Here is a 26,626-nt window from a genome sequence, read left to right as displayed (position 1 = left end):
TAGATTTTATGAGCGCACAGACTATGATATTTGTTAAAAACTACTGACAGGAATTCTTTGACTATGGATTCCCGAAGAATCATTGTTTTACGTGTTGTGATTCCACCCTTTTAAAAAATGACGGGACTTTCCATGAATTCCCTTCTGATGTCGATTATCACATTTTTCGGTCTTTCCTCAGCTGAGAAACCAACAGGAACTGCACCACAGTTTATTCAGCCCCTAGAATCAGTGGAGGTATCTGAAGGAGCAGCAGTTAAGCTTGCATGCACAGTGAAAGGAACCCCGCAACCAACCATCGAATGGTTCAAAGATGGCAAACCCCTTAAAACTAGCAAACGGATGAAAGACGACTTCGATGGGGAAGTTGCTTCTTTGTCCTTCACCGAGGCAGATCTGGACGATGAAGGAGATTATAAGTGCGTTGCTCAGAATGAGCTGGGATCAGCGTCTTGCACGGCGGAGCTTCTTGTCAACGAGCCTGCTACTAAACCAGAGTTTACCGAAGCGATGAAAGACATTGAGGTGGCTGAAGACGAAGAGGGAAGGTTTGATGTGCGTGTGTCAGGCAGTCCTAGTCCAACCCTGCAGTGGTTCAAAGGAACTAAGAAAATCGAGGACGCTGGAAAGTTTCTTTTCATTGACGATGAAGAAGATTACCTCTTCTCACTTGTTATCGACAAAGTGGCTCCAGACGATGTTGGTACATACACCTGCAAAGCCAATAACGAAGCTGGAGAAGTGTCCTGCAAAGCGGAGCTTAAACTACAAGAGGAAATGGCATCTCCTGAGTTTGATGATGAGGGGGAGACAGGCCCCATCACTGCTGTCGAAGGTGGCGAGGTGACGCTCAATGTGACAGTGAAGGGAAAACCACGCCCAGATGTTGAATGGTTCAAGGATGACAAGCCCCTGAGGAAGACAAGTCGTGTCGACATCAAGTCACGAGGGGATAAGTTTTCCGCTGTTCTCATGAATGTCACTCCAGATGATTCTGGCTTGTACAAGTGCGTGGCCAGCAGCAAGGCAGGAAGTGTTACAAGGACATTTGAAGTCAACATCGAAGGTATGTTTGCAGTGTGCTTCACCGTAGTCACGCGATCAAGTTTATCTTCTGTTTAGCCGGCTTCCTTTTGGAATGGACGAAGCATGGGAGTAGCGTAAATAAGGAAAAAGAAGTGGTAGTCATAGTCACATCAATCTGTATTAATTGGGTCATGTCACGCTGCTAAGGAGTACCTTTACCGATGTCAATTCTTGGAGATCTTAATCAAGATCATTAACTCTCTTTAATAGGACAGTTGGTCCGTAAATGTACATAGGGCACACATTATCGTAGTATAGGTAGCGCGTGCTAGGTGTAATTAGATAAAGAAACCTGAAGACTTAATGAGGAAGATATATAACACTGACAGAATAATTGTTGTGAAATCATTTAGTTTGGCATACAGCGGTTTTCAATTGAGTGTCGTAAAACGAAAACCAAAGTAATCACTCTAGCCAATCACAAAGGACACAGACAATGCAGTGAACCAATCAAAACACGAAGTAATTTTTTGTAACTGACGCGAGCGAACAAGTCACGATTGGTTTTGGTTTTACTTCTGATTGGATGAAAAAGTGGCGCGAGTTTTTTAAGCAAATCGTGTAGCCAAGTGACGTAAGACCAATTACTTTTCGATACTCAAGTGAAAACCGCTCGAAATGCACTAGTAGTGCAAGTACTAGTAACAACGTTGCAGGACTTCTGAGATCTATAGTTTTCACCATGCTAGCATCTGTCTGTTAGGACTCTAATACAATTTACCTAATTTTCTTTCAGGCAAAAAGGCAAAGAAACCAAAGGGAGTAGCCCCACAGTTTACGCAGCCGTTAAAGGCAATAGAGGTTGTGGAGGGTAACCCTGTGAGATTAAAATGTCGCATGACGGGCACGCCCGAACCAACAGCAGAATGGTTTAAAAACGGAACACCAGTTCAGCTTAGTCGAAGGATCAAAGCTGATATCATAGGCGACATGTGCCAGCTGTCATTCACTGAAACGAACACAGATGACAGTGGAGACTACAAATGTGTGGTTAAAAACGATCTCGGATCAGCGTCTACTCAAGGAGAACTTCTCGTAACTAAACCCATTGTGGCGCCGGAATTTAAAGAAAAACTGAAAAGTATGCAAGTCAGCGAAGGCGAGCCAGCTCAGTTTGATGTGCGAGTCTCTGGAAATCCCGAGCCAAACATCGCATGGTTCCGTGGAACTCAAGCAATCAAAAACGAAGGAAGATTTACGGTTAAAACTGGGGAAGGAGATGAACAACACTCTTTGATTATCGATGAAACAACTTTAGACGATGCTGGGACTTACAAATGTGTTGCTTCTAACGAGGCAGGAAAAGCAACCTGCCGTGGAGAATTAGACGTTAATGAAAAACTAACAACTCCAGAATTTACTGATGAACTCAGTGAAGCTCCTATAAAATTTAAAGAAGGAGACGAGGTTTCTTTAGAGGTCACAATTCGAGGAAAACCTGCTCCAGATGTCCAGTGGTACAAAGATGAACTTAATGTGAGAAAGTCGTCGAATATTACCACACTGGTTAAAGGAGATAAATACACACTTCTAATTTATAGCGCCAAACCGGCTGATTCTGGAGTGTACAAGTGCGAGGCGAAAAGTAAAATGGGATCAGCAACGCGGACGTTTACGATTGAAATAGAAGGTAAGCAAGAGAAGAGACTTATGTAGTTTGAACGTAAGAGAGCCTTTTTCAAATTGGTTGGATAATCAAATGTTGACGAGTGAAAGAAGGAAATAATTTCACGCGCGTTTTGTCAAAATTCTTGTAACTTTTAAACTCTTGACAAAACGTTAGTGAAATTATCTCCTTATTTTTCGAGTATACCATTTGATTACCTTTCAATATCATTGGTGACAAATAACGCTCACAATCGCGGGCTTTTCGCTTTTTTATTGTATCGAGAAATTTCGCGCCAAACGTTGCCATGGCGATTTTGTAATTTTGAATTTCCTGACTAAATGCTTTTGACATACTGATGTTTCTTTCTGGAAGTGTTGCAAGACTCGGGAAATTATTTTCGTTTAATAACCGTACATCGTAGGCTATATAGCGTGTGGGTACCATGTGGCTCTGTTTATTCTTAGTTACATAATACTGTTCCTGATTCATCCTGCGTTGTCTGGAGTTTGGCCAGATAGAAGATAATTTACGTCAATTGCGTTATGTGTTCTCCTCTTTAAAACAGCTAAGAAACCTAAAGGAACGGCACCAGAGTTTTTCAAGCCTCTCAGGAAAGTAGAAGTAGTTGAAGGTAGCGCAGCCAAGTTAGAATGTTGGGTTCATGGAAAACCAGAGCCTAGCATTGAATGGTTTAAGGACGATGAACCCGTGAAATCAAGCAAGCGAATCAAGACTTATTTCGACTCTGAAGTCTGCAGACTGACAATTTCTGACACTGTTGCTGACGACGAAGGCGAGTATAAATGTGTGGCGACAAATGAACATGGTACTGCCTCTTGTTCAGCAGAGCTTCTTGTAAATGAAGCCATTGTCATGCCGGAGTTTAAAGAGAAGATGAAACACATTGAAGTTATCGAGGGCGATACGGCGCGCTTTGATGTCCAGGTGTTGGGTAACCCAAAACCTGTAACTGAATGGTCAAAGGGTGGAAAAGTTATCACTGACGGAGGTAGGTTTAAAACGGTACAGTCCGACGACGGAGATTCACATTCACTGTTAATTGAGAATGTGTCGATGGATGACTTCGGAAGCTACAAGTGCGTAGCGGCAAACGAGGCTGGAAGAATGCAGTGTTCTGCTCGACTTGAAGTAAAAGAGAGACAAATTGCGCCAGAGTTCTCCGATGAATACGGCGATTTACCCATAGAGATTAACGAAGGCGACGAACTTAAGATTAATGTTACTATTCAAGGGAATCCGAGACCAGACGTGGAATGGTACAAGGATGATAGACTGTTAAAAAGAACTAGTCGCGTGAACTTATCAGCTCGAGGAAATAAATTTGGTGTTACAATCTTTTCTGTTGTCCCTGAAGACTCGGGAGTTTACAAGTGTGTTGCAAAGAGTGCTGCAGGTACAACGACAAAGACCTTCCAAGTTAATATCGAAGGTAAGTTATCTTCTGTTTGTCTTGTGTTGACGAGAGTTTTAATGCCCTGCTTGATTAGCTTGTTCACATGCAATTGCTCTTTGTTGAGTAAAAGATATTTGCGATGTATCGTAAATTAGGAGAGGTTTGAGAACCTGGTCTCACGTCTCTGTCCTTATCTCTTGTTGTTTGGCAAAGTACTTTTCCCACGGTACTCAGGTGGTTTGAATGAGTATTTGTGAATTAAATCACGGACAAAAATGTCGACCTACGATGGATGAAGGGTTTATCAGGAGGGAGGTGATACTCTTAAGGTTCATCGTGCTACAGAAAGCGAAACAGAGTTCTTGTAGTTGTGGGCTACTAGACCCAATGACTTACCTTCCTTTTAAAAGAAAAACACAAATCTGAAGACAGAATTTTTATTTATTTTGTAGGCAAGAAACCTGCACCAAAATTCACTCAACCTTTAGAGGAAACACAAGCTACTGTTGGCGGTACAGCGACACTAAAATGTCGTCTAAATGCAACAGCTAAACCGAACATTGAATGGACCAAGAATGGCCGACCTATAGACGAAAGTCGAAGGGTTCAAATGGAGTCTGATGGAGAGCTGTGTTCTCTTGTTATCTCGGACGTCAGACCTGAAGACAGTGGGGAATACCAGTGCACAGCCAAGAACAAGATTGGAACAGCTTCATGCAGAACACGGCTTGTTGTAAGTGAATCCGCGAGTAAACCGGAGTTTAAGACAAGGATGGAGGATGTGGAAATTGTAGAGGGCGATGAAGCGGTGTTTGAAGTTTCGGTTACCGCCAAACCCTCGCCCGAAGTACAATGGTACTTAAGGAAAATGCTGTTGAAGAACGAAGGGAAGTACACCATGGATGAAGACTCCGAAAGGCAGAGGTATTCGCTTACTGTTGGTGACTGCCGACGAGAAGACAGTGGCCAATACAGGTGTGAAGTGAGAAACACTGCAGGTGAAGTCACTTGCGCAGCAGAGCTTAAGGTCAGTGACAGACAATTTGCTCCCACGTTTGTCCAAGGTACGGAAGAGCAGCTGTTTGAGGTGTGGGAGGGTGCCCCGGTGAAGCTCGTTGTTCAAGCGAAAGGCAAACCTACGCCGCAAGTTGAGTGGTTTAAAGAAAATCGTCTTGCTAGGCGAGTGAAGCGAGTCGAGCTACAGATGGTGGGAGACAAAAACATTCTGTTGATTCCCAAGGCGGTACCGGAAGATTCAGGAAATTACCGAGTTGAGGCTACAAACCCTGCTGGGACAGCTGTGAAGCCATTCATTGTCAAAGTCAATGGTAGGTTTCTTGGCTTAGGGGAGCTCAGTAACGGAATTTTGAGTTATTTTGACCACGACGTACAAAAGTACCCTTAAATTGAAGACAATCTGAAAATAATAGTTTACAAAGATAAAATAACACCAACGAAATAATATTAAACCATGAAGGAACAAGGATGGTTAAGGATTGAAAAGATTAACACGGATTACACAACGACGAACTTGATAAGTTTAAGCTAGACTTTCAAGGTGCGCAAACCGTGATATAGCTCCTTAAACGTTCTCTAATCTACACAAGTAAGAAAAAACAAATTCGATGTACAGAAAATCGCACTTCGTTTTTCTCGGAAAGACAAAAAGCAGCTTATGTTTAAATAGGGCTTTATTGAACTTAATTGCCTTGAGGAAAAAGGCCGCAAGTTTAGCCTGCCCATAACATCTTTTTACAAAGTGTAACGGTTGAGTTTTCGCAAATGAAATTTTGCTTCTTTTTAATTCACAGCTCAGAAGCTTGTATTGAGACGTGAACCGGTTCCTGCTGGGGCTGTGAAACCCGAGTTCATCCAAAGAATCCAGGACGTCGAGATCGTAGAAGGAAGTGCTGCTAAGTTTGATGTTCGTGTGAAAGGTAATTCTTCTTTAATAAGTAGATTTTACTTTTCTCGGTGTGCTTGTGTGAACAAGAACAAGAACTTTTTGCAATCCTAGCTTCAGAAGACTGTTATATTGATCTTGCAGAAATCGTTCAAAAAGTAAAGCTGAATTTATTTTCCTCCTAGTATGTATTCATTAATACTCAATAATTTCGCTTTAGTGTATCTGTAGTCTCTCGTCGTAACTGTTGTTAATTATTATTTGTAATATCGTTAGTTTATTAGTTGTCTTTAGTCATCGTTGTCAATTCTAGTCTCTTTAGTTCTCTTGTTACCTTCAGTTGTATTTGGTTGTACCTAGTTGTATATTAATAACTCGTCTAAACATGACCCGCCTAGATTAGCTCAGCTATCCGCGGGCATGTTACAATTGTAATTTTAATTTGATAACAAATAAAATGTATATGTATGTATGTACGGACTATTTTACTGAGGCTCGTTTGAGAATGTTGGTCTAAAACTTTAATTTGAGTACAGTGTTCATTCGGGTATTGTTAAAACAATGTATCTGAAATTCCCACTTGGGAAAAAGTGGTAAACAATGTGCTAGTGATTGGCAGCAGGAGCAACAGCAGAGTCATAGGTGAAAGTAGCAGCAACAAAAGCGAATTTTCACAGGTTTCAACTTGGGAACAGTCGGTATAAAATCCATGTTCCAGTGAAGACTACTGGATCAAACAACAACAATGATGGCAACACAAGCATAGAAACACGGTCACCAATAAAATCGTCAAAGTTGTCACAATTATGTATTTAACCATGGAAAGATAAATTATGAGTGCTTTGTTTGTTTGGAGTTTTTCTTTGTGACAGAAAGTTTTTTCCTTTGTGTATTTATCCAGGAACCCCCGAGCCCGAGGTTGACTGGTACAAGGACAACCGAGTGATCCGCGAGGGTGGACGGATCAAGTTCACATTTGAAGATGACGGCTTGTGTTCACTACTGATCAGAGAAGCAGAGCATTCTGACCGAGGACGCTACAAGTGTGTAGCAAGTAATCCAGCTGGGAAAGCTCAATGCAGTGCAGAGCTGTTCATAGAGAGTAAGTATCGTTTTAACATGTCCTCTTTCGTAACCAGGCGTCATGCTTATAGCGCCCTTAGTGCTTGCTTTATTGAGAATGACAAAACTTGAAAGACGAGTTGGCTAAATTTTTAAGGTACTCATCCGTGGGCAGATTCTTTAGTGTGTTCTGTGATTCTCAACACAGTGTTATTGCCGTATTTTCTCTATAAAACACCGTTCCGCGAGTAACTCCGGTTTCAAATAGACGCCATGTTCACAAGACCGAGTTGAAGCAAACTTCCCACGGTATATTTCCCAGCTCAAACTTTATTCTCTACTTAGTCATGCTGTCTTAACGAGTATATATGTAGATTTAGCATATAAATTTTATTTCCTTTATTTCCTTCTTGTTTCACAGGTCATGGTTTCGATTCTGCAAGTGGGTCAGAATATGAGAGGCGTCTTTCTCGGTAAGTGAATATTTAAATTTCGTTGAATAATGTGGCAGTTAATTCTCTTCATTCTCCTTTGTTTTCAAAGCACGAAAACGGTCAGTTGAATGAAACATGACTTACTGTAAACGGGAAAGTTTTGTTATTTTGTGGAAACGAAACAACTATATATTCATTGCAAATGCTCTTTTTGTTGCCAGTGAGTCGACATTTGACATGCTGTCAGATGACACTGAAGATGAAGTCGACGCCGAATCCTCTGGCCCACCCAAGCTCCCCCCGGACATCACGCTTGTGTTACGCAACCGTGACGTAAAGGAAGGTGGCGTGACAAAGTTTGCGTGTCGCGTGGTGAGCAGTAGCGCCTTGACAGCTGAGTGGTACAAAGATGAAAAACTTGTCAGTAAATGGCCTCGTTTTACCTCTGAACGTGACGAGGATCTTTTTGCTCTGACCATCTCGGACGCCAAGAGGACAGATGCAGGGCACATTCGATTTGTGGCACGAAATGAGTTTGGTCAGGTGGAGAGCAATGCTTACCTCAATGTTGAACGTGAGTAAAACCAACCTTAATTGTTAGTCTCAAACAGTGCGACATCGTGGTTTTATCTTTAAATCTGTGGATGAAAACCTAGTGTGTGACCATTCAAGTGAAGCTATCGAGCAGTCCTTTCATGTGGTACTGTTTATTATGCCGTACAAGGTGGTTCTAACTTTTTAGTCTGTGGATGAAACCCTAGTGTGAAAGCTACTGAGCAGTTCTTTCATTTGGTACTGTTTATTATCCTGTACAAGGTGGTTGTAACTTTTAAGTCTGTGGATGTAACCCCCGTGTGTGACCATTCTAATGAAAGCTTTTTGAGCATTACTTCCATGCGGTGATATTCATTTTACAGTGTTTTACGAATTCAATTTTGACGTTTTGAACAAAAATTGTTCTTTTTCCAGCTGATATGGAGCCCGAGTTTGAAGGAACAACACCAAAGTTTACCCAGAAGCTCCAAGACGTCGACGCAGTATCTGGGAAAACCGCGAGATTGGAGTGCCGTGTAATTGGCGACCCTCGCCCAGACATCCGGTGGTACAGAGAAAACGAACCCCTGCTTGAGGGCGGAAGATACAAGTTTGAGGATGATGATGACTGGCAGGTGCTTGTTATTGATGACGTCTGCGGAAGTGACGAAGGCTTGTATAAGTGCGTGGCTAGGAACAGCGCCGGCAAGGCACACTGCTCAGCGGATTTGTTTGTATTGCGTAAGTAACTTTTGGCTAAAAACTTCAAAATATAACAGACGCTAAGATGACATGTAAAAATAGACAAAGTATTCACTGGATAGCATTTAGCTTATCTCAATTTCTGTTTGGTTTGGGTTCTTGAAAACTAGATCAGCTATGATTAGAGGTCATCACCTGTTCGGATCCGAAAGAGAGCTGTGGGGAGGGGATGTTTTTCGTGTGTGTGTTTGTTCTTCAACTATATGGGAATGATTGTCGATTCTCTATCTATTCAGATATTGCATGAGCCTTTTATGTCTTTTAAAATCGTTCGTATCATATTCGCATTATCTTCACAAGCCAGCGAACGCAGGGAGATTTCTCCCTGTTGTTTTGTTGGCACTTGTTTCAAATTGTATAATTATAATTTTTGTTTTATTATTTTCTTTGTTACAGAAACAGAAGACGAGGAAAGTGAGTCTGCTGGTGAACCGGAACCGGAAGAAGAGAAGTAAGTGTCAGAAGGAATATTGCTAATTTGAGAAGCCTGTTTAAAAGTATTATTTCATAATGAGAGAATGGAAGAACAAAAAACGGAAGCGAAGTCTGTGATGTCTTATTTTATAGGACTCGAAACTCCAGGGAAGAGAACTATTTGTTTTGAAACAAAGAACATTACTTTGGAAAGAGCGCTTGAACGTCTCGAGAAAAAAAGTTTCGATTATAGGGCGAAATTCTGCCAAAGATGGTTGTAGAAATTGTATGATAACTAGTAAGGAGAATTTGGATGATCTTCGTATGATTTCAATTTTCAATTTTTGTTTTCGCTTTCAGGACAAAACCACCCGGGGATTCGAAGAAACCACTTCCAGTTATCGAGACGTCTATTGCCCCTGCAACTGCTCAAGTAGAGAAATCAGAGCCACCGCCGAAACCAGCGCCAAAACCTCAACCAAAAGCAGAACCAAAAGCCAAGCCTGAGCCTGCAAAACCAAAAGAACGCCTTCGAGAACCAGAGTTTATCCTCAAACTGCGCGACAGGTCAGCGGTTGAAGGAAGTTCGGTGCGCTTAGCATGCCGGGCGATGGGAACGCCGGAACCTGGGTTCCAGTGGTTCAAGGATGATAAGCCAATCAGCGCTGGAGGGCGGTTTGACATCAGCCAATCAGTGAGCGGGTTTACACTTGTAATAAAAGACTGTGAGGTAGAGGACGCGGGAGAATACAAATGCGAAGCCTCGAACAAGGCGGGCAGCGTCAGCACGGCGTGTAAAATCACTGTGACAGGTTAGATTTAGAGTTTAACTTTTATGTTGAAATATGTCACCAGTAAGAAAATCACATCCAACACAATGTTGAGGCAACCGATTGTCTTCTTTTCTGAACTGTGAAGGCAGTCTTCCTCCTCTTTCTCCATCTCTACTATAATATGCCAAAAATCGTCGAAAATTTGGTTCGAGGGAAGGGTGGAAAGATTCTTTAACATGAACATAGCAGTCACTTTAAAGGAGCACAGTCATGGTATTTTGAATAATTTTGGCCACGCGTATAACTACTTTTAAATTGAAGGAAGTAATAGTTTACTAAGATTGAAAAACACTAAAGAGATAATGATAAACCATAAAGGAAGGATGGTTAAGGATGGAGAAGATTGACAGATTACCGACGACGAACTTGAAAAATTTAGGCTAAACTTTTCAAGATGTGCTTGACAAGATTACGTGACAAACCACTAAAGAGAACTCTTTTTCAAACTTCAGGACTTTCCAAACCTCGTCAGGAGGTAACGGTCCGCCCAAACTTCGAGCAAAAGTTTACAGACACAACAGTCACGGACGGTGAGGAGGTGAAGTTGACAGTTAAGGTGTCCGGAACCCCTGTCCCGGATGTAGAATGGCAGAAAGGAGGCAAACCAATCAGAGATGGACGTCGAGTTAAGATTGACAAGAACAAAGATGGCGTGCATGTACTGCGTATTCCACGTGTAGAAACCGCTGACCAGGGAGAGTACTCTTGCATTGCTAAGAACAAAGCTGGAAAAGCTACTTGTTCTGCTAAGCTGACTGTTCAAGGTAGTTTCGGCTTCTTACGTGCTTTATGGCTGTCTCATTTATGGAAAGGATAGTAAATGACGTTTTGTGTTAGATATGTTATTTACAAGTGCAAGTTAAATTTTGTGTTCTCTCCCATTTCGATTCTGATTTAAATTAGTTCGTTGGCTCGTTCTTTCGTTCAGCGGTTTGGCAGTATGTCTGTCTGTCTGTCTGTCTGTCTGTCTATCCAATAATCAACGAACCTGTTGGTTTCACTGTTTTCTTGGCTTACTGCAACATTTGGGTTTGGTTAAATTTTATGACCAATATGTGACTTATGTCTTTACCGCTTTGTTTCTTTGCAGCTCCTAAGCCAGAAATTAAAGAAGGTGTCATGTCGCTGTAAGTCAATTTACTTTTTAAATTTCCACTTTATAGGGTCAGGATTTAGGTTAAGCTGATTTTTTTTCCAGTGATTTCTTTCTACATCGACAAGTTACCAGCTAATCACACTAATTACCTGTTGATATTTTCGACGTCTAGTCCTAAGATGCCAGTAGAAAAAACAGTGACACTGGCCACAGACATACCAGTGTCTCGTGCCCCTGACCTCGAAGATGGTCCCCCTGAGACTCCGCCCAAGTTCGTCCGCACCATGAAGAAAGCGGAAGTCATTGAAGGAAGCGCGGCAAAGTTTGATGTCAAACTCACCGGAAGCCCAGAACCGGAAGTACGATGGTTAAAGGATGATAAACCTCTTACAGAGGGCCGGAAGTTCCGGTTTGACGAAGATGATGACGGAGTGTTCTCTCTGTTTGTGAATGAGGTGGTGGCTGATGACGAAGGCGTTTACAAATGTGAAGCGTCAAACATCAAAGGAGAGGTTTCTTGCACTGCAGCGCTTGAAGTAGAAGGTCAGTTGCTTTGTTGTTTCGGTTCTACGTAGCACAATGACTTGAAGGAGCTCAGTCACAGTATTTTAAGTTATTTTGGCCACGTACAAAATTAGTGTTAAATTGAAGGAAACCTGAAAATAGTAGTTAACTAAGATAGAAAAATGCCCAAGAGATAATAATAAACAATAAAGGAACAAGGATGGTTAAGGATGGAGAAGATTAACACGGATTACAAACGGCGAACTTGAAAAATTTAGGCTAAACGTTTCAAGATGCGCAAACTGTGACGTAGCTCCTTTACAGTAAAGAGCCCTACACTGTCCAAGAAAAATGTGCAATTTCCGGCCCTCCCTGATGAGGATTGACCAAAAATTGAAACCACGTTGGAGATGTGTTCTCAAGGGATCTATGTCTTGAGAGAAAAAAAAGCTCGCAAAGAGAGCTGTCATGACGCTTAGAGGTTCTCTTTATTTGATTCAGGCCTCGAAGAGTCAACCGAGGAAGAAAGTGAAGAAACGTCCGAAGATGAGGTACCAGCAAAGAAAGAACCTCCTGCCAAGTAAGATATGGGTCTTGTTTTCTTCAGATATTGGTGTTATTTCGTGTAGTTATGACTTTGATTTTGCTGCTTTTGGGCAGTTTGTTCAGCAATTAATTTCCAGAAATTTACGCGGGGTTCTGTGTCTGCTTAGCTCTAGGATTGTTTCCAGAATTTGTCATAAAACCATCTTACTGATCAGAACATTACAACGTGCTTTTCATTAACCGATCAGTGGCAAAAGCAAAACCAAAATATTTTCCCCCTACCTCCACCGTTTTCACGCTTTTGCTTTGAATTGTGATTAGTTCGTGGCGTAATTTCCTTTTTTTTTTCTTGTCATTGACTTATTTCAAATACTTAGATTTGGTTACTTTACCAAGGTCAATAAAAGACTCAGTTATAAATCTGTCCATATTCACTGCTTATTGTTTATTCTGTTTCCAGAGCACCCCCTCCAGCACCTAAACCGAAGCCTGCCGCGAAATCAGGTCAGTAATGAAAATGATCAAGTCCATTTTCTCTTTACAGTATATATCCATTTTCCATAAAGTACCTAACGAGAATACAGCAGTTAGATCATTACCTGGAGGAAGTTGTCTTGATTCGTCGCAAAATTCTTAAAGATATCATAAAAGACAACAAAGTTTTAACTGATTTTCTTCGTAGCTCTTTCTCGCATCTGTTGCTCGAGTTTCTAAAATAGTTCAGTTTTGTGTGCCTGGTCTTGGGCTTAAAATATTACGACCTGGCAAGGCTTTCCCAAATCTTTATATAAAGTGTACTGAAAGCTGAGGTTTGTATCATTTCTTTACCGTCAGTTCCAAAACCGGTTTTCTCGTCGGAGCTTCAGGACAAACAAGTTAAAGAAAGCGACAACCTCACGCTAGACGTCCGAGTACCAGCCGAGTGCAAGGCCGAGGTCACGTGGTTCAAAGACGACCATGCTCTTAAAGAGGATCATCATATAACCATTATTTCCGCCGGTGAAATGCACGCTGTTAATATCTTCAACGTGACAGTCAAGGATGAGGCGGTGTACCGCTGTGTCGCTACGAATGCTGCGGGCTCAGTTTCTACTGATTGTGAAGTTCTTGTCGAAGGTACGAGAAAGTTATTTTTGACTCCGTTCGGAAATGAAACTAGTTGTGGTAGAAAAAGAAATCATGAGAAATAACAGAAGGGTTGTTTGCTTTTATCTTCACAGAGAAAGTCAAAGTTCCTCAAACAGTCATGAACCGTGGGTAAGTACTTGTTGTTTTTGTGCTATTATTTTTGTTGTGATTATTTTTTTTTCAGGTATTCCTATTACATATTGATGCTGACTTAACTACACCTTATAAAATCTGTTTGATCACTAATGTGCATCAAATCGCTCAAATGTTGAAAGCTGTTTTCATTTGCTGTTTCGGTGCGTGGTAAAAACGCTTGTGAACTGCACAATGACACCATAAGTAAAGCTGAAATTTCGAAGCGTGTTACCCCGTAAGTAATTTGTTGTTGTTGTTGTTGCTGAGGTTGTGGAAACAACGAAAATACAAAACTCACGGTGTAGATTTTGTATGGAGCAGTCCTTGTGCTTAAATGTAGTTGGTTATCACAGCAAATTCTTAGATTTGCCCGGAGCACTGTTGTGTTGCTTCGAACATGTACAGTAAGTTACTTTGGGCCACACTCCGTATACGGTCTTGCAAAAATTTAGAAGACCTGTGTACAACATTTGCTAACCCCTTCGCATTGGATTTAATTTTGCAGCCGTCTTTCTCAAATGGCACCGGAATTTGTTCAAGAATGCACCGACCTGAGTGTGGTGAAACATTCCACTGCACAGCTAGAAGTGATAGCCGCTGGCAGCCAACCACTGCAGATTCGCTGGTTCAAAGACGACGAGCCGATAAAGTACGGAAAACGCTTGAAAATGTCGTCCGACGGAGAGCATTGCTCGCTAAAGATTTCTCCGGTGGAAACTTCAGATCAGGGGATGTACAAATGCGTGATATCTAACAAGGCTGGGACACAGTCTTGCGAGGCAAAGATAACAGTAGAAGGTTAGTGCAAGTTTTCAGAGTTGTAACAGTGATGCAGCAAATTACCTCCAGTCATAGGAATATTTACCACAAGGAGCTGTGTCACGGTTTGCACATCCTCAAAGGTTTAGCCTACATTTTTCAAGTTCGTCGTTTGTAATCCGTGTTAATCTTCTCCATCCTTAACCATCCTTGTTCCTTCATCGTTTATTACTATCTCTTTGGTTTTTTTATATCTTAGGAATCTATTATTTTCAGGTTTCCTTCAATTTAAGGCAATTTTGTACGTGGCCAAAATGACTTAAAATACTCTGATTGAACTTCTTTAAATGTTTGACATTTTTCAGAATCAGTCGAAGTCGCCGAAAGTGCCGACGGCGCTACTCCAGGCTCTCCGGTCACGAAACTCCCGTCCAAGCAAAGAAGTGGTGCCAAGCCGACCATAGTGACTCCTCTGGAAAACATCGAAGTCAATGATGGCGAAAATGTCGCGTTGCAGGTAAACATTAAAAGAGTAGGTAACTTTCAAGTTGTTAGTTAAGGTGTTCTATCCTATCCTGTCTCTTCCCGAGAACTGGGAACTGTTCGCTGTTTTTAACCTTGCTCATTGCATATGCCAGGTTGTCTTTGAGGAGAGCAGTTTTCTCATTGACGTACTGTTTTCTGTTTAGGTGACTTCCGGTCCAGAACCCATCGACAACATTGAATGGTTCAAGGACAATGACCTGATCCGCTCACGTCCTCGATTCACGCAGTCTTCACAGGGCTCAACACACAACCTCGACATTCAGGCAGTAACTTGTGACGACGAAGGCATCTATAAGTGCGTGTTGCTTAATAACTGGGGCATTGCGTCTTGTTCGGCTGAGGTGTTGGTAGAAGGTAGGTGATTCTTGGTTATTTTCTGTCACTCTTTTTGAGATGAGTGTTTTACATCCAGGCGCTTTTCTGAGATATTCACTTTCTAAAGAACTGCTTGACGCGGAGTGCTTATAGACTGGAAAAAGCCAACTGTTCAAGTTGAAAAGAGCTTTGTGTTCATATACTAACCCGTGGTTGGAAACAGAGACATCAAAATAACATTTTTAGTAGTTTAAGTAATCACGAAACTAGCGACGCCGTTTCAGGTTGGAAATATTCAGATAGAACATGAAAGATTAACTTGAAAATTTAACCTCAATTTGCGTCACTGGAGACTTCCAAGCTACTAATGTTCTCCCACCGTAGTGATGTCTTAATGTATGTTGACGTAATTTCTTCAGTGTTGGCCATGCTGTATTGGGGTAAAGACCTTGTTACGCTAAAGATGACTCTCCTTATCACACAGGGCTGTAAGCTTGCGACTGCCGATAAATAACAGCGTAGGAGTACCTACTTACGATTAGAGTCGAAATTCACAGAGCGTTTTCTTTTACTTCAGTGAGCAAAAGAATAATAGCCTTGTCGTTTGACTATTTTGTTTTTATTTTGTTTTTATTTTGTTTAAGAATCAATGTCAGAGTCTTCATCCCAAGATGAAGAACAGCTCGAAAAGATGAATGCCCGGATGGAGCGCCGGAGATCACGTGACAGCGTCTGCGCGCCAGAGTTCCAACAAGAGCTTAGCAACCGTGACGTCAAAGCTGGGGACACTGTTTACTTCACCGTCAAAACAACGGGCATCCCGGAACCGGAAGTCACGTGGTACAAACATGGTGAGTTACTGAAGGAGGACTCGCGATTGAAGTTTATCAAAGATTCGCAGACTGGAAACTACTCACTGCTGATCAACAAAGCGACCGTGGAGGACCAGGGCGAGTATCGTTGCGTGGCGTCCAACATGGGAGGTTCAGTAGCTTGCCAAGCAAAACTCTCGGTTGAAGGTAAGGAAAGTAATGATTATGGCGCTTGTAACAACTAATGCACGAGGAAGACGGACAGCCTGACATGGCCAAATGGCTGTCTAGATGTTCAGTAGAATAGGCCATTTCCGAGTTGGCTTTTGCCTCTTTGTCAAAACAAACCATTCATCTGAAAATGAGTTCTGCCTACAGGTTCAGTCATTTCGATGTCAGTCAAACTCATTTTCATATGTAAGGTTTTTCACGAGGACTCGAGTCGTTTTGAAACAGAGACACAAGGTAACTCGGAAATGGCCTATTCGGCATATCTGTGGATAAGTAGCAGAGTTAAGAGTTTTCGGGGAAATTTCTCCAAAAATTTGGCTGAAGGTAGTGTGTTTACAGTGGTCTGATTCTAATGTTCGTTACATCGGAATAACGGACGAACATCGGAGAAAAACCGAACCTATGTTCGGAATCCGAGAAAGCTAGTAAACCCGAGCGTGCGCTGTTCCTTACCTGTAACAATCATTTTCATCCCAGCAGCGCTAAAAACTGAAGGAGGCGAAGCACCGTCATTCACGGCTCCGTTGAGAGATCGTTCCATCGAAGACGGTAGTGCAGCAAGGTTTGATGTACGCGTGCGCGGAAAGCCAACCCCGGCAGTCACGTGGTACAAAGGCGACGAAGAGATCACTGACGAACAGTTCCCGCATATCAAAGTTTTCCAAGAAGAAAACCTGTACTCCATTTTGATAACTGAAGGAAAGGTCGATGATGCTGGACAATACAAAGTGGTAGCTAAAAATGACTTCGGAGAGGTGTCTTCTACCTCAAATCTCTTTGTAGAAGGTGCGTAGTTAGAACATTTTTATTTTATTGGAGATCTATTGTGCGTGTTGAGTAACTGTAACTAAGGATAGCAAGGGTAATAGACACACTGCTGTTAGACTCCCGGCATGGTGAATCGAACGTGCGGAAAACGAACTCAATCGAACTCCATCCCTGGATTTCGTTCGATTGAGTTCGGAAATCAAACGTTCGATTGTCCGACTATTTCTGTGTGACTTCGATTTCGTTCGATTGCCAAACTGTTAATATGCAGTTCGACAGGGTTCGATTGACTATGCCGGGTAATTAAACTGAATATTGGTTTTTAAAACTTCTGCTCCCCCCCCATTGTTGGGAAATTTTCCATCACTTATGATTGCGTAAGAAAATATTCGTCGCTTTTCTCTTCCAGGAACGGATCAAAGGCCACTCCTTTACAGTGGAAAACCTCCTCGTAAGAGTTCAGGACTATCAAGAGTGGAGGAGGTAACATTTTTGTTTTGCAATGCTTGAGGTTTTAAGCTACATTACGTGCCCTAAAGGATTTTTTCAGGGATTTTCTTGTGGTGTTCTTACATTTTCCTTTACGTCGTTCTCAGGTCCTCACGCTCAAACTGTACACGGCCATAGAAGACTTCTATTCGGAGGAAACTGGAAACAAATTCCTCAAGAAGGGCGACAAGGTCGAAGTACTGGATACTAGTCGACCTGAGTTCTGGTTGGTCAGAAGAGTATCACGTGGTTCAGAGATCGGATTTGTACGTCACACTTGTCTGAAGAAAGATGACGACGGGTAAGTAAGAGTTAACTGAGGTTATGTTGCGGTACAAATCTTCTTAATTTATCGAACATCTTAGCCGCCATAAAGTTCACACTTCTACAAATTTGGTATCAAAATAGGCACGCTTACTACAGTATTTCACCACGTGCTTCCTGGCGCCAAGTTTTTTTTATTACTTATATCTAATAAATAGCAGTAATCAAAGATTTTGAGAGTGGGTTCGATGCTTCCACTTTAATACCTTGAACGATTTCATCAGCTGACTTTCAAATCAAGCCTATTGCTGAAATCAACATTTTTAAATCAACAACCGACATTTTGCTGACAGATATAACATAATGAAAGATTCGAGTATTTTCCCGTGTATATGGTTAGCAACGAGAGGTCCCCGATATAACCTACGATTTGTTGATATGTTGCATGACAGCGCCAGTTTCCGTAGACTCAAATAGAACTAAAATGTCTACATTTGCCTTCAAACTCCATTATAAATTATGAGTACAAATAAATGGTTGTTGTTGTTGTTGACGATGTCTTGTGATCGGGTTTTTGCAATGCCCTTGCTCACCAGTTATGATTATGCTCACACCCATGCTTATTACTATTATTTTTTTTCAGCGATGAAACTGCAGACATACCGACGCAAGTAAGTCTATTTGTGGTCTCTAGGACAACAATGTAAAAATGTGTCCTTTTCCCTTCGCGCTTGAATCTCAGTTAATATTTCCTTGTCGTCGACATTTTCAAGCATTTGTTTTGGTTTTGCAGGGAGAGAAAATAAGATTTGTGTGTATCACCAACTACAAACCTAAGGCTCCTGGTGAGGTATCCGCGAATGAAGGAGACACAATAGAGGTCCTTGACAACATAGGCTCGGAGAGTTTAATGGTCTGTGTTATTACCACTGGAGCAGTCGGGTGGTTGCCTCGGGTCTTTATCATCAGGGCCCCGGAGGAGGATGTGAAGAAGGCTCCGAAAACTGCTAAAGGCAAAGAAAGGGAGGCACTCCATCAACGAGAGTAAGTGTCCCAATAAATTCTCAGGTCCAATTGAGAATTTTGAACCAAATCGTCGCCAAACAATCTTTCTTTTCAGTCTTACGCTCTTTCCAGAGAACACCATTGTCTCTTATCCTTTGGTTGTTATAACGTGTGCATGTCTTATGTGTTTATGATACTCTACTTAATGTTTTAATTCAGGCTCAAGACGAAATCACTAACACGAGATTTATTCCTGTAGATTCGTGTTGAACGAGATGATTGAATCTGAGCGACAATACGTCAATGATCTCCGCACAGTTGTTGAGGTAACCAATTTTCTCAAGTACGCTTTTATGCACGAAATGTCAATAAAAGAACCTCTTTGTGACTATAGCTGTTTAAAAGTGAGTGTTGCAGTGATCTTAAGGTTCGCTCATTGAAATTTATAGTGGCCCATTGCACTTTGCTGTGCTGCAAATTGTTGCAGTGCCTTGACAAATCGTGAAGCTTGGGCAAACTGTGATGGTAACCATTGTTAAACTTCGGTAACAAGACGAACACTGGTTTGTGAACATCGCAAGCTTTGCTTACGATTCTAAAATCCATGGAAGAGCTTTATTGATTGACCGAATTGTCATTTATGTTTCTTGGCAGAGTCACTTAGCCGAGCTCGAGGCCGAAGACATCCCCGATGAAGTTGTTGAAGAAAAGGATGTCGTGTTTTCCAACATCAAGGATATCTACGGCTTTCACACAAGGTAATAGTCAAAACGAGATTGTGTTGTGACCTCGGTCCTGTGATGTGTACGACTACGAAGCGATCGTATGACGACTACAGCACGATTGTGCGACCTCGGTCCTACGAGGTTACTACTACGAAGCGATCCTACAACGACTACGGTACGATTGTAATATGAATGACGATACTTTGCGACTCTTCTGCGGGAAAAAGAACACAAGAGTCTGTGCGCTGTTATTTACAGTTAATAATTGTAGTTGTCTGTTTGTGACGATCTATAAAGGGGTACATTGCTTTGTTTTTCCCCAGGCAATTCTTACATGAACTCGAGGCATGCGCAAAGAATCCAGATGACGTACCAAAAGTTATTCTGAGACACGTAAGTGATAATTGACGCGGCATATCTCAGAAATGAAAAATGTTTCTTTGAAAGAAATATTCTTGCATCTGTAGATGAATCTCTTTACTTGTGTTACAAAGTTATTAGGATAATCATGCATGCTTGATTATTCTTTCACGTTGATCCTTTGAGTTAGCTTTAAGCAGCTCTTGCGCTGGACATGTTTTTTCATTTGCTTTTATTAGAAACCCAAATTTGAGATGTACGTCAAGTTCCTTGAGGGTAGATCGCTTGCCAACGAGAAGCTGGAAAACGAAGTCACGCGCGAATTTTGGACGGTTAGTCAAGCACTAGTGACACTCCTTGTTTAATTACTTTGTCTCCGACCAGTTGCTAAGCATCGGACTATTTTCTAAAATAACTGATAACTATGAGAAATCTTTGTGTATTTTACAGGAGTTTAAAGAAGACATGAAAGACGAGAATTCCCTGTCTGATTATCTAAAGAAACCATCGCAGCGACTGAATGAATACATCTTGCACCTCCAGGTTAGAGAAAGTAGACAATTCTCTTGTAAATGTCCTACATGAATTGGCTTTCTTTTTAGTTTGTCACGGCCCTTATATCCTTTCCCAGTTTTGATACGTCGTAAAGTTCTTTTTCTCTTGCGCATTTATACTTATTGGTTTCCAGTCGGAATACTCGTATTCGCTCCCTGCCACGGAATCTGGATAAACTCCAACTGCTTGGGACATTAAACCTGTGTTGTTTTTATTCTCCACTCTGATAGAGAGAGAATTTATAACAAGTCACAGCTTTTTCTAAGATCCCTCTGTTTTCCTTTTTTTTCCCCGCAGGAACTGCTTAAGTTCACAGTGCGCGCAAATCTGAAGCACTCCGACTATGAGGTAGGAACATTATAGAGTAAAGTACAACTCGCTAGACCCTTTCACAGTTGTCCTCTTCATCAGTCATAAGTGCGTTCGACCTCAGATATCTGTCTTCATATAGAACCACAAACAAACTGTTCCAAATACTTGTCAGAATTTTTCATCTCCTGATTGTCTTTATAAAGACACTCTGTAGACAGAAGAACCTACATCTGCCGTTTGCATCGTACAATTCAAACAACAAGAGGTATAATCTTACTGGTCATTGTTGTTTATATTCTTGCAATCTTTTTTTCAGGCGGCGCTTGAATTCTTGTCCAGTATCTCCCAGCGAGCTGATGAGGCAGCTCTGAAGTTCCATATCGAAGGATACAACGTGAGTAAACGAGTTGACACGAGACAGGGTGTTGAGGTACACACGTAGAGTTAGCCACCGTTAGCCAGTTTTCTTGGGCTTGAGTGGTTACTCTACGTTAAGATTTTGGTTCTACTCGACACGTTTGATGATTTTTTTTGTCTCGGTTGGTCTTTCGGTCGGTTGTTTACTTAAAGGACTGACTGTCTGCCCAGATGCTTACTTGACTGAATGACCGACCGGCTGACTGAGCGACTGACAGACCGACAGACTGACCGACCGACCAACGTGCAGAGAGACGGACAGACAGCCAGACGGACGGACGGATGGACCAACCAATACCATACCTACCTGCCCACCTACTACCTTGCTACCTTACTTAAATTTTTGTTTATTTATTTACCGGTAGGGCGAGGTTCCACTTGTAGATCTTGGAAGACTTATCCGCCAGGTAAGGCATATGGACCAGAAGGATTTTTGCACAAATTGAAAAACATGTATTGCAATAATGCGTTAAGATTTCTAGAAACCTCTTCTAGCCTATCTTCAGAGTACTCAAGTTGTACCTTTTCTTGTTTTGCAGGAACTGGTGTTGTTCTGGGAGGAGAAAGCACGTGGTAAAGGAAAAGAACGCGATTTGTTTTTGTTTGAGAAAGGAATCGTGAACACCAAGAGAAAAGAAGGTGGAAGAAAGTTCGTGTTTAAAAACATGCTGAAGGTATGAACTTCTTGTCCTCTTTTCAAACTGCAAAAGAATCCGATCCAAACTTGTCAATACAAGTCTGGCTTATCTAAGCTTGTCGATATTATATTTGTCATTATTTGTCACTCTCACGTCTTAGTGTCCTGTCATTTGTTGACTACTGTTCTGCAAAATCAAACCATGATTGTAGTGGTTTCTGTTGTCTAGCTATCATCTTGGCCTCCATGTTCATACTGCAATCCATTTCCATCCTCGTCATCGTTATTCATCCTCACTCCCTAATGGGTTCCTGTCATTTCTCCAGGTCTGTTCTACAAAATCAAACCATTATTGCAGGGTCTCCACGTATCTCGCTATGATATTTACCTCCGTTCTCAACTTTGTCCATATTACAATCCATTTCCATCCTCGTCATCGTTTGCCATCCTCACTCCCTGATGGGTTTTCTGTCATTTAATGAGTACTGTTCTACAAAATCAAACCATTATTGTTGGGGTCCTGTGATATAGGTATCTACTAACCGAATCTGTTAAAACTCGTGTCAGTATACGCATGAAGTGGATTAGTGTGGATTGGTTGTGTTGCAGTTGACAAGTGGAAATGTTGGCCTGACGGAGAATGTTGAAGGTGAACCGCGTCAGTTCATGGTGTGGGTTGGTACCTCCATGACCAGTGCTCTTGTGCTTCACACCTTCGAGGTAAGAAAGTCAGCCTGGTAAATATATTACCAGGGAAGGGTGGGAGGGAGGGAGCCGGGGAGGGAGGTTGGGTGGTTGGTGTGGGGCATCGAGAAAAATGGCATCAGTTTGGCGCTTTCGGAACTCCCTACCCAAGTGCAAGATGTGTCCTTTAGGTTTAACTGGAACATCTAAATCATCTTGTAGACCTGCAAAGTAAGGTAGGACTTCATTTAGAAGGCTTGACAGTAACTAAAATTATTGCTGAACTTGTAGCCCTCGACCTGTGGCACTCTTGTCCACGGTAACGATAATCTTATTAACAGTGAAAACATAGTTTCAGGAGAAGCTAGATCTCGCAAATAGTTATGTTAGGATTTCAGTTTAAAATTGCTGAAGCGAAAACGTATGTTTGTTCGTGCAACATCAAAAGCAACTTTTCAGAACGAGATGATTTGCATCCCGTGATTGAATGTTCCTTTGGATTACTTAAGAATAATACTTGACTTTCTTTCTCTTCATCATTGTTATTCCAGACCAAGACCGAGTGGTCTAAGCAAGCGTGGGTTCGAGAGATCAAACGGCTGCTCAATTTAGGTGAAGGTGGGTTACAGCTTACAATCACAAGCCTTCTATATATTTGTTTTCTTTCTGTCGAGTGAATCTATTTGTTACTTTTATGCAGCTTTCTTCGAAAATGGCAAATGAGTTGCGAAGAAGTTTGCTGCAAACGTTGCAGAAAGTGTAACCAGGATCTACTTGAAACCGACGTTAAATGGCGGCTGTGTAATGCATTTAGACCATTGTCCGACTTGTCTGCTTAATATTCATCATGTTTCATGGTGCCATTTTATCCTTTCGTTTTACAGAATCGCCCGTCACTGCTGTTGCACCATCTCTTGTATTCGGTGAACTCTCGGTTGAAGTGCCCAGCACTACATCGACTGAGACGAACCTGGTAACAACAGTCAAAGAAACTCTTACCAGTCTCTCGTACTCGCGGTTGATCGCTGAGGTAGAGAAACAGTACGTGGCTATCACGCCCCCAGACTCGCCCGAACCTATGGGCCTGGTATGTTTTAATCATATTACGGCGTTAGTTATGTAGTGAACTCTTTTTAGTGTTGAGAGGGAGGCATACCCAATTCCGCTAGACACTTCTGTGATTCTTAAAATTTCAGAAATTGAAAGGGTAGAAGTATGAAGACTTGTTAGAGATGAGTGAGTCCCTTCGAGGGAGGGGTCCACTTCAGAGAAGTGTTCATCTCAGAGAGATGTTTACTTACAGTAGCCTGTGAATGGGCTCCTGAGTGAGGTAGAGGACGAAACGAAAATTGGCGTGCGGAGCACAGCAAGACAGCGTCCTATCCCCCACTAATGAGCCTGATCACATGCCTTGCTGGAGCGTTCGCATTAGTGAAGGTATCTGCCTCGGAGGTATCTACACCTTACGAGGCCGTCCATCTTAGATAGGTGTCGGCTGAGGGGGGCAGTTGGAGTGAGGGACTAATATTCGGGAGGGGCCTACTCGATGTTTCACCTGCCTTACCTTTCACTACGTCCCCAGTTAAGCAGGAGGCTTATTCACCCTTCATGCCCTGGTGTAGCTCATTGTGTCCTTTTTAACCTTCATCCCTAGAACATACAACTTGGAGGCACCTACCGCTTGTCCGAAGAAACCCTGGAAAAAGAGACTCATGAACTAGTTATTGGCCGTGGAGAGCAAGTCCGCGTTCTCCGCTCGGGCCGAGATCTTTACTTCGTTCAGACGGTCAAGGATGGCGAAACCAAGGAGGGCTGGGTACCAGGAAGCTGGTTGCTTGAGAGAGGCTTGGAAGATCAGATCCCCAGTACAGAGGTCCAGGAAGAGCTGGAGGCTGGCTTAGATGAGGATATCCTACAGGATCTGAGCTCTGAAGCGTCTGAGCCGGAACTTCAGAGGCTTAAGGACACAGGAGAAGGTATATCTGGGTTTTGTACCATAGCTATTGGGGACATGCCTTAGACTACGAACAGTTCCTCTATTTTCTTAGTCTGGCGACTGTGACGCGAACAAACGTGCGAGAGGAAAGATGTCTGCGTTTCGTCGCTTTTCACGCGCGCCTCGTGAAAGTACTGGTCACACTAGGGTTTCATCCGCAGACTTAAAAGCTAGAACCACCTTGTACAGCATGTTAAACAGTACCACACACTAGGGTTTGATCCACATACAATAACATAATAATTTCTTAATAGTGCTTGTCAGTGCTACTCGACAGCTTTCATATTGAACTGATGGTCACACAGTAGTGCGGGTTTATCCCATGAAAGTCAGTACTTATCAAAACCACTTAAAAGATTTTGAAAATTACAAAAGCATAGATAGAGACATGGATCCTTCAATCGAGTTGCATTTTTTTTTTCTTTCCATTCTGTCACAAAAGTTTTAAGAATTCTTTGTTGATCGTGAAAACGTGGTTACATGCCGCCAAAAAAAAAAATCGCGAAATGTAACATAAGGCTGGCCTCACCCAAAGTGCTCTGAATTTCTTTGTTTCGTATTTTGACACGGCAGTTAGTCAATGCAGATTCGTCACGGATGGTGCCCATGTAATCCTTGTTAATCTCTCTCAATCTTAACCATCCTTGATTTTTTTTTTGTTTAGTGGTATCTCTTACGTATTTCTCTAAATTATTCAGTTATTCTTTTAAAGACTCTTTCGAATTGAAGGTGATTTTGTACATCGCGAAACATTACTAAAATATCGTGACATAGCATAGCTCTCAGGCTTCCTAAAGATAACTTTGACCCCCACACCTTCAAAATATATGGTGGATGTCCATGAATAAACACGATTCTTTTAAATTTGAAGTTTCTTTAAACGAATTAAATCCATTTTAATTCCTTGTCTTTATTCCAGTCACGCTCGTCAGAGTACTCTTTGTAAAAGGATTACAAATACATAATATTTAAAAACTTATATTGTCTTTTTACCATTTAATTGCAAGTACATTTTGATAATTTCATCTCCATTTGAAATGCTACATAATTACGTTTTAAGAAGATTATAAAACCTGAATTCGAATTTCGTTCTTGTCATTTCACGGTAACGGTGCATGGCTCTGGAGCAGCGGAAAATAACGGGGCAAAACGTTATTTAAACGGTTTCAACTGGTCGTGTTTTTCAGCGATAATTTGGCAGTGGTTTTAGGCAATGTAAAACATCTTATCGAAAACAATAGTTTTTGTTGATAGCGCTGTTGTTCGTTGGTCGCGTTTCGTTGCTTCCTAATTAGTGAGAATATTAATTATGTAAATGTTGCTTCCATCTGCAAGTGATTTATGCAAAGGAATTCAAATCGTTCATCGCTGGGAATTATATATTTATACTGTAATATTCCTGAGGGTGTTATTTGATGCGAAGTGTGTTATTAGGAACCACATAGTTCATTATTTCGGGCTATAGATCACTTGTTATCAACGTCAACTGTTTTTCAAATGTCTTCGCGATCACATATCTCTTCGTCTCGGACCTATGGGTCTTCAACAACTACTGGAAGTCGTTCATACGAGAGGACATCGCGAATTCGCGATCAGACGGCGGATGAGCGAAGCGAAGGACGATCTAGACGGCGAAGAGGTATAGCGAACTATATTTATGGTCTTCGAGAATTTGTTCACGATTTCTGTTGGTAATTAAGTATAGTTGTTCAATTTGAATCAGGTTTTCATGTTACTTTGGCCTTTAAATTTGCGTCAAGCTCGCATGCTCTTTGCTAGTATTGTATCCAATTTTGACAACACCAGTTTGGAACATTCTCGGCTCACATAATAATTCTGAAAGATATACACGCTAAATTCGTGTCCTCAGCTATCGTTCGCGTTCATGTCGTTCTGCAAACAAAACTTTGCTATCGCGGTCGTAGTTTACAGTTTGTTTGCGAGGCTTATCAAATAAAGTATGTCATCTAATAAATACTGCTTTGACCCACAGCTCAACCGAAGTTCACAGAGGAACTGGAAGATGTGGAGGTCTGCGTCGGCCAACCTGCCAAGCTTCGGTGTCGAGTGGAGGGAGATCCCGTCCCAGACATCGAATGGTTTGTCGATGGCGACAAGATTAAGAAGGGAGGAAGGTTCGATTTTCTAACCAAAGGTGATCTCGTTACGCTGAAAATTTCCGAAACAAGTGCAGAAGACGAGGGGGAATATAAATGTACTGCGACGAACGAAAATGGGACAGCAACAACTTCGGCTGAGCTTATAGTAAACGGTAAGGGAGAACGCGAAAA

At 41.8% G+C, this 26,626-nt stretch overlaps 1 protein-coding gene across 6 annotated transcripts in view; it reads left to right on the top strand.

Annotated features, from left to right (window-relative positions):
- The window catches only part of LOC145470535 (obscurin-like), a 123,757-nt gene that overhangs the window by 69,372 nt on the left and 27,759 nt on the right, over positions 1-26,626 (top strand). For 5 of the 6 annotated variants that reach the window (XM_081454339.1, XM_081454340.1, XM_081454337.1 and 2 more), the window contains 41 exons: positions 182-1,066; positions 1,823-2,716; positions 3,261-4,145; positions 4,562-5,437; positions 5,921-6,046; positions 6,914-7,114; positions 7,496-7,547; positions 7,730-8,082; positions 8,478-8,783; positions 9,201-9,255; positions 9,579-10,030; positions 10,504-10,815; positions 11,142-11,178; positions 11,320-11,690; positions 12,153-12,231; positions 12,658-12,701; positions 13,032-13,313; positions 13,418-13,454; positions 13,966-14,258; positions 14,585-14,736; positions 14,909-15,119; positions 15,725-16,099; positions 16,601-16,909; positions 17,301-17,374; positions 17,488-17,681; positions 18,288-18,315; positions 18,438-18,688; positions 18,909-18,975; positions 19,304-19,407; positions 19,698-19,767; positions 19,974-20,066; positions 20,185-20,277; positions 20,587-20,637; positions 20,918-20,995; positions 21,384-21,425; positions 21,558-21,692; positions 22,265-22,375; positions 22,891-22,957; positions 23,224-23,426; positions 23,994-24,315; positions 26,329-26,607. In XM_081454339.1, the coding sequence (XP_081310465.1) occupies positions 182-1,066; positions 1,823-2,716; positions 3,261-4,145; positions 4,562-5,437; positions 5,921-6,046; positions 6,914-7,114; positions 7,496-7,547; positions 7,730-8,082; positions 8,478-8,783; positions 9,201-9,255; positions 9,579-10,030; positions 10,504-10,815; positions 11,142-11,178; positions 11,320-11,690; positions 12,153-12,231; positions 12,658-12,701; positions 13,032-13,313; positions 13,418-13,454; positions 13,966-14,258; positions 14,585-14,736; positions 14,909-15,119; positions 15,725-16,099; positions 16,601-16,909; positions 17,301-17,374; positions 17,488-17,681; positions 18,288-18,315; positions 18,438-18,688; positions 18,909-18,975; positions 19,304-19,407; positions 19,698-19,767; positions 19,974-20,066; positions 20,185-20,277; positions 20,587-20,637; positions 20,918-20,995; positions 21,384-21,425; positions 21,558-21,692; positions 22,265-22,375; positions 22,891-22,957; positions 23,224-23,426; positions 23,994-24,315; positions 26,329-26,607 (9,849 nt within the window). The remainder of the gene's footprint in view (positions 1-181; positions 1,067-1,822; positions 2,717-3,260; positions 4,146-4,561; positions 5,438-5,920; positions 6,047-6,913; positions 7,115-7,495; positions 7,548-7,729; positions 8,083-8,477; positions 8,784-9,200; positions 9,256-9,578; positions 10,031-10,503; positions 10,816-11,141; positions 11,179-11,319; positions 11,691-12,152; positions 12,232-12,657; positions 12,702-13,031; positions 13,314-13,417; positions 13,455-13,965; positions 14,259-14,584; positions 14,737-14,908; positions 15,120-15,724; positions 16,100-16,600; positions 16,910-17,300; positions 17,375-17,487; positions 17,682-18,287; positions 18,316-18,437; positions 18,689-18,908; positions 18,976-19,303; positions 19,408-19,697; positions 19,768-19,973; positions 20,067-20,184; positions 20,278-20,586; positions 20,638-20,917; positions 20,996-21,383; positions 21,426-21,557; positions 21,693-22,264; positions 22,376-22,890; positions 22,958-23,223; positions 23,427-23,993; positions 24,316-26,328; positions 26,608-26,626) is intronic. The other variant, XM_081454338.1, reaches the window with a different exon arrangement.

The sequence above is a fragment of the Orbicella franksi genome, chromosome 15 (genome assembly GCF_964199315.1).
Source record: "Orbicella franksi chromosome 15, jaOrbFran1.1, whole genome shotgun sequence".
In the NCBI taxonomy this organism is placed as follows: domain Eukaryota; kingdom Metazoa; phylum Cnidaria; class Anthozoa; order Scleractinia; family Merulinidae; genus Orbicella; species Orbicella franksi.
Note: the sequence above shows the minus strand (reverse complement) of the source record. Positions and strands in the feature narration are given on the sequence as shown.